Source organism: Neoarius graeffei, chromosome 23 (genome assembly GCF_027579695.1).
Source record: "Neoarius graeffei isolate fNeoGra1 chromosome 23, fNeoGra1.pri, whole genome shotgun sequence".
Lineage (NCBI taxonomy): Eukaryota > Metazoa > Chordata > Actinopteri > Siluriformes > Ariidae > Neoarius > Neoarius graeffei.
In genome coordinates, this window is record NC_083591.1 from 21,345,136 (window position 1) to 21,358,942 (window position 13,807).

The 13,807-nt window shown below is 40.1% G+C and overlaps 1 protein-coding gene across 4 annotated transcripts in view; it reads right to left on the reverse strand.

Moving 5' to 3' along the window:
- Window positions 1–13,807, reverse strand: part of slc39a6 (solute carrier family 39 member 6) — a 191,051-nt gene that overhangs the window by 130,623 nt on the left and 46,621 nt on the right. For 2 of the 4 annotated variants that reach the window (XM_060905930.1, XM_060905927.1), the window contains exon 2: window positions 4,361–4,468. The exons of the other annotated variants lie outside the window; for them this stretch is intronic. In XM_060905930.1, the coding sequence (XP_060761913.1) occupies window positions 4,361–4,445 (85 nt within the window). In that variant the 5' untranslated portion in view covers window positions 4,446–4,468. The remainder of the gene's footprint in view (window positions 1–4,360; window positions 4,469–13,807) is intronic. 4 annotated transcript variants of the gene reach the window in all.

Sequence of the window (13,807 nt, forward strand, 5' to 3'; positions counted from 1 at the left end):
TGCGGTAATTACAGATCTCTCTCCCTCCTGAATGGGGATGTTAAACTATATGCTAAAGTGCTTGCAACCCGTTTGGAGATACATCTTACAAAACTTATACACAACAACCAAACCGGGTTTATTAAAACTCGCCTAGCATCTGATAATGTGCGTCGCTTGTTACACATCATTCATGCAGCTAATAGTATTGATCCCCCTTGCTCGGTTCTATCGCTGGATGCTGCAAAAGCATTTGACCGGTTAGAATGGGAATATCTCTGGACAAATTTGGGAAAATCTCTGGACATTGGACAAATTTGAGCTAGGTATGCATTTTATTAATATGATAAAGGTCTTCTACGCAAATCCCGCAGCAATGGTCTGCACAAGCCACATCTGCTCCATCTAGTTCCCGATATCTAGGGTCACTTGCCAGGGCTGCCCCCTTTCACCCCTACTTTTTGCTCTTTCTCTTGAGCCACTGCTGCAGAAAATAAGACAACATCCATCAGTACATCCCATCACTTTTTGTAACACAGAGCATCGTATATCCTTGTATGCTGATGACATCCTCCTTTACGTAGGCAGTGCTGGCTCCTCAATCCCACATTTGCTTTCCTCTTTTGATTCATTCAGCTCATTCTCTGGATACAAAATTAACTGGACAAAGTCAGCACTGACGCATTTAAACTCAGCTGCACTCCAAGTTCCCCTGCCCTTCCATATACCAGTAGTTAAAAGCTTCAAATATCTCGGAGTTGAAATTTTTCCCTCCACGTCGTCCACTACAATAAAAAAAATTTTCAAGGTATATACAGTCAGATGGAGAAGGACTTTGAGCGCTGGTCGAATCTCCCAAATTCACTTCAAGCCCGAATAGCAATAGTTAAAATGGATATACTCACTCATGTTAATTTGTACTCTTCTATGATCCCTCTTGCTCCCCCTTTGGGCTATTGAGATTGAAATTTATCATTAGTTTCTAAATTCATATGGAAAGGAAAGAGACCACGTCTAAAACTCACAACTCTCCAGCGAGACAAGACACAAGGGGGGCTGGCTCTGCCAGATTTTAAAATCTACTTCTGGTCTTGTGTGCTATGCCCTCCATCTACATGGTTCAACCCTAATTCCCTTGTTTCTTGGAGACCAATTGAGGAGAATCTTGCACTACCTCACAGGTTTCAAGACCTGGTGTATGCTAACATACCACTGAAAAAAGCCAAATTACGATTAGGCCCTGTTATTTCATGTCTACTCACATCTTACTGTACTGCAATGAAGCATGTTGGCACAGATTATAAACGGCATAATCACACACCGATGTTCAATAATTTCTCACTTCTCACTGGTAATATGCCCTTTTCATTTCCGCATTGGAAGAATAGGAGAGTGAATGTACTAAAAGATCTACAGTGTTCATGGTCTACGAGCTTTTATAGATTTACAAGATGAATTTGATCTTCCAGGTTCATCTTTTTTCTTTTATCTGCAGTGAAGATCAGCTATGCGGGCATACGGTGTCCCGTGGGCTGCACACCCTCTACGTAAGTTACTTGCCTCAGTAGGACCTACACGGGGGATGGTTTCTAAACTTTACAAATTCATTTCTGGACCCTATAAACCTTTACCAATAAAGGGCATTTGGAATAGAGATTTAAATGAAGTAACTGACAGAGAGATTTGTGGGACACAGTGTGGAAAAATCTCAGTGGTACATCCAAAAACCCCAACCATCAATTAATACACTATAAGTACATTCATAGGATGTGCCTCACCCCCAGAAAGCGCTATTCTATGAATATCACCACATCTCTGAATTGTGATTTGTCCACTTAATGCCCAGGGGTCATTCATGCATGTCTATTGAGAGTGCCCCGGCGTGGTTAGATTCTGGAAGGAACTCTCTCTCACTTTAGGAGACATTCTTAAGATCAGGATTCCAGTCTCCCCAGCCTTGCTTCTGCTTAATGACGACTCTTCTTTAGATTTGTCTCTGCAGCATAGACGCATTCTATGGGCCAGTCTCACTGCAGCCAAGAAAATGCTGGCCCTCAGGTGGCAATTGCCACATTCCTTGGCTTGGCAGCAGTGGGCCAACTCATTTCTTGAAATTGTGTTGATGGAGTGGTCCGTGTGCATGGGGCCTGCCACAAGACTTTGCAGTCCTGGGAGGCAGTACACGAGTTAGTTAAAGAGAGGGTGCAGCACGGCCAACCTTAACTTTTCTGTTTTATTTTTATTGGGGGAAGAGATCCTAAGTGGGAGGTTCATGGGGATTCACCATAGGAAGGGTGGGAGGGATATAGGGGTTCTAATATTGTTACCTCCTTGCAAATGTACAAGTGACTCTGTGTCTGTTTGCACTCACTGTGTAGGGAGGGTGAAAAAAAAAGGGGGGGGGGATTGTATATGATGTGAAAAATAAAAAAAAGTTATTATATACAGGTGCTGTCATATTAGAATATCATGAAAAAGTTGATTTCAGTAATTCCATTCAAAAAGTGAAACTTGTATATTATATTCATTCATTACACACAGACTGATACATTTCAAATGTTTATTTCTTTTAATTTTGATGATTATAACTGACAACTAATGAAAATCCCAAATTCAGTATCTCAGAAAATTAGAATATTACTTAAGACCAATACAAAAAAAAGGATGTTTAGAAATGTTGGCCAACTGAAAAGTATGAACATGAAAAGTATGAGCATGTACAGCACTCAATACTTAGTTGGGGCTCCTTCTGCCTGAATTACTGCAGCAATGCGGCGTGGCATGGAGTCAATCAGTCTGTGGCACTGCTCAGGTGTTATGAGAGCCCAGGTTGCTCTGATAGTGGCCTTCAGCTCTTCTGCATTGTTGGGTCTGGCGTATCGCATCTTCCTCTTCACAATACCCCATAGATTTTCTATGGGGTTAAGGTCAGGCGAGTTTGCTGGCCAATTAAGAACAGGGATACCATGGTCCTTAAACCAGGTACTGGTAGCTTTGGCACTGTGTGCAGGTGCCAAGTCCTGTTGGAAAATGAAATCTGCATCTCCATAAAGTTGGTCAGCAGCAGGAAGCATGAAGTGCTCTAAAACTTCCTGGTAGATGGCTGCGTTGACCTTGGACCTCAGAAAACACAGTGGACCAACACCAGCAGATGACATGGCACCCCAAACCATCACTGACTGTGGAAACTTCACACTGGACTCCAAACAACATGGATTCTGTGCCTCTCCTCTCTTCCTCCAGACTCTGGGACCTTGATTTACAAAGGAAATGCAAAATTTACTTTCATCAGAGAACATAACTTTGGACCACTCAGCAGCAGTCCACTCCTTTTTGTCTTTAGCCCAGGCGAGACGCTTCTGACACTGTCTCTTGTTCAAAAGTGGCTTGACACAAGGAATGCGACAGCTGAAACCCATGTCTTGCATACATCTGTGCGTGGTGGTTCTTGAAGCACTGACTCCAGCTGCAGTCCACTCTTTGTGAATCTCCCCCACATTTTTGAATGGGTTTTGTTTCACAATCCTCTCCAGGGTGCAGTTATCCCTATTGCTTGTACACTTTTTTTCTACCACATCTTTTCCTTCCCTTCGCCTCTCTATTAAATGTGCTTGGACACAGAGCTCTGTGAACAGCCAGCCTCTTTAGCAATGACCTTTTGTGTCTTGCCCTCCTTGTGCAAGGTGTCAATGGTCGTCTTTTGGACAACTGTCAAGTCAGCAGTCTTCGCCATGATTGTGTAGCCTACAGAACTAGACTGAGAGACCATTTAAAGGCTTTTGCAGGTGTTTTGAGTTAATTAGCTGATTGGAGTGTGGCACCAGGTGTCTTCAATATCGAACCTTTTCACAATATTCTAATTTTCTGAGATAATGAATTTGGGGTTTTCATTAATTGTCAGTTATAACCATCAAAATTAAAAGAAATAAACACTTGAAATATATCAGTCTGTGTGTAATGAATGAATATAATATACAAGTTTCACTTTTTGAATGGAATTACTGAAATAAATCAACTTTTTCATGAGGTTCTAATTATATGACCAGCACCTCTGTGTGTGTGTACACACACACACACACACACACACACACACACACACAGTTGTGCTCATAAGTTTACATACCCTGGCAGAATCTATGATTCTTTGACCATTTTTCAGAGAATATGAATGATAACACATCTTTTCCACTCATGCTTAGTGGTTGGGTGAAACCATTTATTGTCAAACGACTGTGTTTTCTCTTTTTAAATCAGAATAACAACAGAAACTACCCAAATGACCCTGATCAAAAGTTCACATACCCTGGTGATTTTGGCCTGATAACATGCACAGAAGTTGACACAAATGGGTTTGAATGGTTACTAAAGGTAACATCCTCACCTGTGATCTGTTTGCTTGTAATCAGTGTGTGTGCATAAAAGCTGAGAGAGTTTCTGGGATCCAGACAGACTCTTGCATCTTTCATCCAGCCACTGACGTTTCTGGATTCTGAGTCATTGGGGAAAGCAAAAGAATTGTCAACGGATCTACGGGAAAAGGTAGTTGAACTGTATAAAACAGGAAAGGGATACAAAAAGATATCCAAGGAATTGATAATGCCAGTCAGCAGTGTTCAAACTGTGATTAACAAATGGAAAATCAGGGGCTCTGTTAAAACCAAGCAAATGCCAAAATATCTTGCCTACAATACCCCAAACAGCACAGAGACAAGCCTCAAAACTTCTGGAACAAGGTAATTTGGAGTGATGAGACCAAAATTGAACTTTCTGGCCACAACCATAAATGTTACATTTGGAGAGGTGTCACCAAGGCCTATGATGAAAGGAACACCATTCCTACTGTAAAGCATGGAGGTGGATCGCTGATGTTTTGGGGATGTGAGAGCTACAAAGGCACAGGAAACTTGGTCAAAGTTGAAGGAAAGATGAATGCAGCACATTATCAGCAAATACTGGAGGCAAATTTGCACTCATCAGCCCGGAAGCTGCGCATGGGACATACTTGGACGTTCCAATATGACAACGATCCAAAACACAAGGCCAAGTCGACCTGTCATTGGCTACAGCAGAACAAAGTGAAGGTTCTGGAGTGGCCATCTCAGTCTCCTGACCTCAATATCATTGAGCCACTCTGGGGAGATCTCAAGCGCGCAGTTCATGCAAGACAGCCCAGGAATTTACAGGAACTGGAGGCTTTTTGCCAAGAAGAATGGGCAGCTTTACCATCTGAAAAAATAAAGAGCCTCATCCACAACTACCACAAAAGACTTCAGGAGGTCATTGATGTTAGAGGGGGCAATACACGGTATTAAGAACTGGGGTATGTAAACTTTTGATCAGGGTCATTTGGATGTTTTTTGTTGTCATTATGATTTAAAAATAGAAAAACACAGTTGTTTATCAATTGGGCTTCACCCAACCACTAACCATGAGTGGGAAAAAAAAGTTTGTGTATCATCATTCATATTCTCTGAAAAAAGGCCAAGAAAGCAAAAATTCTGCCAGGGTATGCAAACTTGTGAGCACAACTATATATATATATATATATATATATATATATATATATATATATATATATAGTTGTGCTCACAAGTTTGCATACCCTGGCAGAATTTTTGCTTTCTTGGCCTTTTTTCAGAGAATATGAATGATGATACACAAACTTAATACCCAGTTCTTTATTTATTTATATATATATATATATATATTTATATATATATATATATATATACACACATACATATATATATATACACACATACATATATATATATACACACATACATATATATATATATATGTGTGTGTGTGTGTGTGTATATATATATATATATATATATATTTTTTTTTTAAATAAAAAAACAACTCACACATACATACATACACACACAGGCCCGCCGACAGGGGGGGACAAATGGGTATGTTGTCCCGGGCCCAGGAATGGGGAGGGCCCAGAACTGAGCTCTCATTAAGTTGCGATTAAATTATTTTATTTCATTTCAAAATGTGTTGATTTGGGGGAGAAATGTGCTATATTTGCATTCAATAAATGATTTCTAGATCTTTTGCCTTTATTGTCTTTGAAAAAGGCGTCAAGAACCCCCTACCACCCCTAATGCAAAAATGGTTTTGTCTGACTCTTTGATTAAGGGGAAAAAAAATGACATCGTTCAATCATAGCGCTTCGACAATCAGCGTGCGTGCCATTTGCCAACATGCACAAGTGAGGAGCACAGAAAAGAAAAGAGAAAAAGAGAGGAAGAAACCAAGAGACTCAGGGGCTCACTACATAAATATTTTAAAAAAGATTCGGATGATGCAGCAGGTACTAGCAAAGGCAGTGGGGCAGCTGAGCCAGGTAAGACACAGCCAACTTTTTCCAGCCCCGTAAAGTAACCCCAACCGCGGCACGCAATTCATGTTACAAACGAGGGGAGTGCAAGTCACACTGAACACCATATCAAACGCACAGGGCATTGAATCATTTCATAACCACAACGGCTTAATAACATTGTGTTTCATATATCTGATTGAAGCTAAGAATATTCACATTAGCCCGCAATCATATCCCGCCGTTTCTCGAGCGGTGTGTTTTTCTCTGCTTTTCACACTGGACAGTACGCACGCACTGTATACTATGTTCGCCCCCAGCCCTGCCCGAAATCCCCCATCCATCGCTGCTCCTTCAAGAGCACCCCAATCACGTGATTATAGTAGACTATCCACGAGTTTAGGAAGGCATTGCGGGGGCTGTCACATGCAGGCTTGGGGCGTAACGCAATACATTTAATGGCGTTCGGTTAAAGGATACAAAATAACAGTAACCGCTTATTCCGGTACAGTACAGGGGGGAAAGATTCAGTGAAATTGGGGATTACTTCACAGGATCACAGTGTGTGTGAGGTTGCTGGTTTTGGGCTTTTTTTTTTTGTTAAAATGTTAAAACTGTAAAAATGTTGAAATGCTAAAATGAAATGGTTGTTGACCGGTTGAATGGTTTTTGAATACCTGTCATTTAAGGGTTGGCGTGAGTAGAGACTGGGATAAGAGAGGCACGCGCGTGTGTGTGTGTGGTGGTGGGGGGGTTGTTAGGGGGGGCCCATTCAGAGCATTTTGTGCCGGGCCCAGCCAAAGCTCATACACATACATACATATATATAAATATATTATATATATATATATATATATATATATATATATATTATATATATATAAATATATTATATATTTATATATATATATATATATATATATATATATATATATATATATATATACATATACACACACACACACACTCTCACACTTTCCAATAAAAAATTGATCACAAAAAAAAAAAAGTTAGTGCTGGCAACCGCTCCATGATGCAGGCCTGAACTGTCAGTCAGGCAGTAGCATATTTCTATTATTATTATTATTATTATTATTATTCTGCAAAGTGAATCACGCATCATGACATCTGACTCCTCGTCAAAACAAAAGTTCACCTGCATCTATCGAAAATCTTGTTTTCCTGGACTGGTTCCTGTATAAAATTAATCCTACCAAGCGTCAGAGACATTGACTATGCTCACTCTGCGCTAAGAGAACAGGGAATCAGTCTAAAGTAGCTCATCTCGTTTCACAGGAAATGTGTTAAAAAGTTTTATTCATCAACACAAAAACAAAGTACAAAAAAATATATTTTGAGGAATTCATTCAAATTTCATTGTTTTTGGTTATAATTCGCTGAAGTACGCGTGTTCGAGCGTACTGGAAAAGCTCGACTAAGAGGAGTCCATGTAATGATGTAATTACACCAATTGGCTAAGGGCAATGAGGGTTAAGGACGTGCCAGCAGTGCAGTTGAAGCAGGTAGGTGTCAAACTTGGAACTTTTATCACGATTGGAGTTAATAATAAACGATAATCACTGAATAACGTTCCTTACCTTTAACCAGTATGCATGTATAATAATTTTCTTATTGCTTTTGATGGTTTCATATATTTCGTAATTATAAATATTTGGAAAATAATAACATACCGCCATTGTGTCACAGGAGCCTGTGATTGGTGGGCAGCCGACAAAGGGTGTCTCCCACTGGTTGTAAATCATGACATAAAAATTGTAAACACATACGGGACCCGCTGACTGGTAGTTCACATACTGAAACCAAGCGGAGATGTTTGGCGTCTGTTGTCTGAAGAAAACTACAGTTAAAAAAGCTCTATTACTGGATTACTTGGACAAGCTTAGTCAGAAAGAAGCAAAAGGATAGATATACATGGAAATTAGAGTTTATTAGCAGTTCTGATCCATACAAAATTCCTCGAAATGACTGGAGTGATGGTGCGGATTTGTGGCCTAGCATTAGCTACATGTTGGAATATACTGTACCTTCTTTTTCTCCCGAAGAGTCCCAACACGGAAGAACACTTAAACACCACCCCACACACACTACAAAAGCAAGAAAACCTGTGTGTAAAGACTCTCCCCCCCCGACATCAGCTTTTTGGGAACAGAATGCTGCGAAAGCCAAAGCATTTACTCTCAAAGGACTCAGACCTGAATTGTATTACTGCCCCCCTGCAGGTCTCATCAACTCCAAGAACATGTAGTTACAGAGCTATATGCACTGTCATTTATACAGTGATTATTATTATTATTATTACTACTACTACTACTATTAAAACAATATCTGAAGTGTTATTTGTAAAATAATATCTTGCTCTGGACTTCCAAACAACGTTGTAAGATTTTATTTTAATTTTATCTAATAGTGGATGGTACAATAATTACAAACACTAACAAAATCAGCATATTCCAGTTGTAGCTGTAGCCATATAGTAACTATAAATCACCATTGTAATAAATAATTAATATACGGTTAATGTTCAGGCCCTGCAATAACCTGGCGACTTGTCCAGGGTGTACCCCGCCTCTCGCCCATAGTCAGCCGGGATAGGCTCCAGCTTGCCTGCGACCCTGCAGAACAGGATAAGCGACCTACAGATAATGGATGGATGGTTAATGTTCAGTTCCCACATCATTTATTCTTGATTCAAACAGGTTGATGCGTGTAACGGACAGTAACAATTTTATCCACAACAGTTTTTCCTGCCTGAATCCATTTATTTCCATTTCGCATGCATGCAGCTGTTGTAAAGTTCAGTGTGTTTGTGTAGAACTCTCTCAGACTGTAGGTTCATTTCTACACTCTGGTTCCACGGTGACATTTTGCACAGGACTGTGTTCCTTTGATAACAGAAACAAAGCTCCAGCATTATCATTATACTCATTCAAAATTCTCCACAGTTTAATATACCCTAAATTATTCATTCCTCTGCTACTGGAACTTTTCTTTCTGAATGTGTCCGCATATATTGGTGCTATAATTTTGTGGATTTATCATAATTATGCTTCTTCACCTATTTTAAATAAATAAATTTTAAAAAACTTTTATTAACCCCCCCACCCACACACCACAACCCCACCCCAACTGGATTCTGTCCTCTCCAAAATAAAATAAAGCTCTGGGCAAGTAGAATTGTTTTTCTGGCAAGTATGTTTTGGGTGCTGCTTGCCCACTGGGTAAATAAGACTGGGAGATTTTTTTCAAGGACTGATCTCAAGCCTCAACACCAGGCATTGCCCGAATTGCCTGACCAAGACTTTTGGACAGAAATATTTTAGCAAGTTGAGTAACAATTTTGGTCGGCTTCTTTAAGCACAAAAGAAAGAAAAAACTTTATTCACACACTTGTGAAATTCCTCTCTGCATTTAACCCATCTGAAGCATTTCAGCGAGTGCATTACAAAAAACAAGACGTATTAACCAGCATCCTCACCTCCCTTGTGATTGCTGCTTTGTTTTTTTCTTCCCGATTTGTAACAGCGATTCTGATTGGTTCGCTTCAGGCATGCGTGCGCATTTGTGCTTTTCATCACTACGAGTGGTCACTGGTGCCCTCTACGTTTTCTCGGGTTGACTTCAGGATGTCCGCATGTCAGGATGTCCCTTGCACTAACGCCACATTTACCTTAGCAACCGCTGCTCCTCAATGCCTGGGGTCAATCGAACTTTGCTCACATACTGAAGCCAAGCGAAGATGTCCGGTGTCTGTTGCTGTTGTCCGAAGAAAACTACAGCTAAAAAAGCTCTACCAGATTACTTGGATAATCTTAGTCAGAAAGAAGCGAAGGATAGATACATGCAGAAATTAGAATTTATTAGCAATTATGATCCATACAAAATTCTTCAAAACGACTGGTGTGACAGTGCAGAAGTAATTCAGAAGACATATTACCACCCCTTAATTAAATGCATGGTTGGAAGACAAAAATTCTAATTTTTTTTATTTAGATATAGCTTTTAAAGTTGCATACACTATTTTACTGAGTTGTGCTGAAATAATGTTGGTAATTACATCAACTTAATATCTGTTACTGAAACTCAAATTTCTGCTTTGATTGGTTTAAAACAAAATTCAAGTTGTAGCAACATAAAGAAATTAATTTACTGAGGACTTGTACGAGACCTCTGATCTGTTGAGGAGCATTGGCTATAAGCCCGTATTGAAAGAGGGTGCAATATCAACAATTTAAAAAACCTACAAGAAAAAGTTGTTTTTTTTGTTTTTTTTAAAAGGAAAGTGAGTTCAGTTGCACCAGTCCTCCCGGAGTGAGCCGAGGGTTGTTGCTAAAACCCAGGACGGAACGGGATGTGACATATCGCTCAGGCAGTGACCTCCCCACGGTTGTTGCTAAAACCGGTGACGTCCCATTCCGTCCCGGGTTTTAGTAATTGCCTGAGCCGAGCAGTAATGGCGGAATACACAGTATGAAGAAAACAGTGAATGAGTGGACCAGCCGTCTTATTTCTAAACTGGATATTGCTGCCATCTCTCTCTTACATGGAAGTGAATGAATGGAGAACTGAACGAACAACTGAAAGTCAGATTGTTTTAAAACAATCGGCCACAAGATCGGCCTTCAAAAAGCGAGAACTCCGACGGGTAAGCTCTGACTCATTTGGATTTAAAAAATTTTTTTTACCTGCATTTAGATTAATGCATGTAACTTGTATTGTGTGAGTAAGTTACCGGTATAAGATTATTTAATTTGCTTCAGAATGTGATTGTCTCAGTTCATCTGATTATTTAATTTGCCTTTTATGTTTTATCAGTGAAAATGCATGCATGTACATGTATGTTGCATAAGTTATAACACCTATCCTGTTTTAATGAGCGCCAACCCACAATCAATGAAGTCAAATCAGTCTTTGTTGAGCAAGTCGGTAACGGTATTTCTTACTTTTGCCATAAATTTTTTATATGACTTTGGTCTATAGCTGTCAAAGGCCTTGGCCTTAAAACCGGTTATCGCTGTGACATCACGCACTCAGGCATGGCTGGCTCAGCAGGGCAACTTGGATGCCAACTTTGTAGTCGATTTTAACTCTCAAAAATATTTTTTATTCCCATTTATGCAGCATACAAGAGTCAAGGATGGAGATACTATCCACTCAAATTTATTTTAAAATAAAGGTTCTGCACATCTGCTTTAAAGAGCATTTTGCTGTGGTGGAACCAGTAGAGTATGTACTCAGTAGGGAAGAAGATAGAAGCTTCCAGTATGTCCCCATTCTAAAGTCATTGCTTCAGGTTGAGCTGGAAGGAGATCCTGGATTAGATCTTTCATGACAGAGAAGGTGCAACTTAGTACAGGGCATTTTCTGATGGCATTTATTATAAAACAAATGAGTTGTTTTCTGAATAAGATCCCACCACTGCCATCATTCTCTACATCGATGACTGAGATATGCAATCCTCTGGGTAAATCAAGGGGAAAAAAGAAAAAAAGTCAGTCACAGCTGTGTATTGGGTGTTGGCTGATGTTCCTGCACTGTTCAGATCTTCACTGACCATCTTCTTAGCAATTCTCTGCAAGGCTGATGTGAAAAGATTTGGTTACAATACTGTACTGGAGCCACTGCTCCAGGATGTTGTGAGCCTGGAAGAGGAGGGTCCAGCATTAGGCAAAGAGTCAAAGGAACAGTGTTTAGTGTTGTGGCAGATAATCTTGGGGCCCATTCTATTGGGGAATTTGTTGAAAACTTTTCCAGTTCTTATGTTTGTCTGGGTGGGCAGCCAGAGTTTCAGGCGGAAGGAGTGAGAACAGGGGCATTTCAACTCAGAACCAAAGAACAACATGAAATGCACGTCCAGACTGTGCAGCAGAATTCTGCTTTGACACGTCTGTGGAGTCAAGAGTGTTCCAGTGTTTTGTCAGGTTACCCACCTGATGTGTTGCACGACCTGTTTGAGGGTGTAGTCCCCCGAGAATTGGCACCATGTCTTCAAGTGTTTATCAAAAATAAAAATCACTCTTGATGAACTCAAAGGCATTAAAAGGTTTTCCTACAAATGGTCAGACAAGACTGATGTGCCACAGCAGGGCCCTCTGAATTTTGCAGCAAAGAAAAATATTGGAGGGAATGCCCATGAAAACTGGTCATTGCTGCCATTCCTCATAATAGGATTTAAAAAAATCCCAGAGGGTGAACCAGCATGGAAAGTACTTACAGTGCTCAAAGACATAGCTGAGCTTGTTGCAAGTCATGTTCACACAGAGGAGACTATGTCACCTAGACAGTAAGATCTCTGAATACAGACACAGGTTTCTCCAGGTTTTCCTGCAGGACAAACTAACCCCCCAAAACATCATTACCTGGAACATTATCTGCAGCTGATCAGGGCCCACAATCCACTAGTGTTACTGTGGACTATGCGATTTGAAGCTAAACACAGCTTTAAGCATGTGGTCAGGCACACTCACAGTTTTCAAAATATTCTGCTGTCACTCTCCGTGAAGCATCAGCTGATGATGGCATATAACCAGCATGATCCCAGTGTTGTGAAACCTGTCTTACAGGCCACACAACTGTCAAGTGTAGATGTTACTATGCTTAGAGAAGATATCCAGGAAGTACTACAAGCTAAATTTCCTGGTGAGACCAGTATCCAGATAGCCAACGATGTGTGTTACAGTGGCACAAAGTATGCAGTTGGAATGATTTTGGCTAATGGCTCAACAGGTGGTCTGACAGATTGAGAGTTGATCCAAATAGTTGTTGTGAAGGGCACTCTGGTATTCATTGTGAAATGCTTGGTCAGTTGAGCATCTCAGGAGCTATGTCCTTGAGAGAAAGCACACCATGAGAGCTAGAGTCAGCAGAGCGATTGGACATGTTCCCTTTAACACTTTACATGTTTGATGGGAAAAAAATATATATATATATTGTAATCCTGAAACATTACATTCCTATTACATAGATTGCCATCAAAGTTGGAACAAAGACAGTAGTCCAGTTTTGGAGAAAGGAAGGTTCCCTAATAAATGCTTTTTCACCATGAAGTTTAGGCCCATCAGCCTAAAGTTACATTAAGATGTACTCGTACAAGACACAAATGCAGTGCAGGAGTCTGTTCTTATGATTGATCCTTCAATTATGGTTTGTGGTCTTCATGTTTTCATTAAAAAGAGTAAATATACAAAAAAAAAAGAAAGAGAGAATTTGGTGTTTTGGCCTGGCACTGTGCGAAGCCTGTATAACTGTTACTGTATAACATCCTGTATAACATCTGTTACTATGGTGTTTCATTTTTTACATTACAGATTGACTAATGTCGCAACCAGCTCATCTCTGAGTGATACTTTCGGACCATGATGTCCAGAAACTGACATTACCGTCTAGAATCCCTGCAACATTTGGAGAACTTCATTCAATTGTTCAAGATACATTTAGGATTTCTGGGGATGACCTTTTCTCCTTGCTTTCAACAACTGA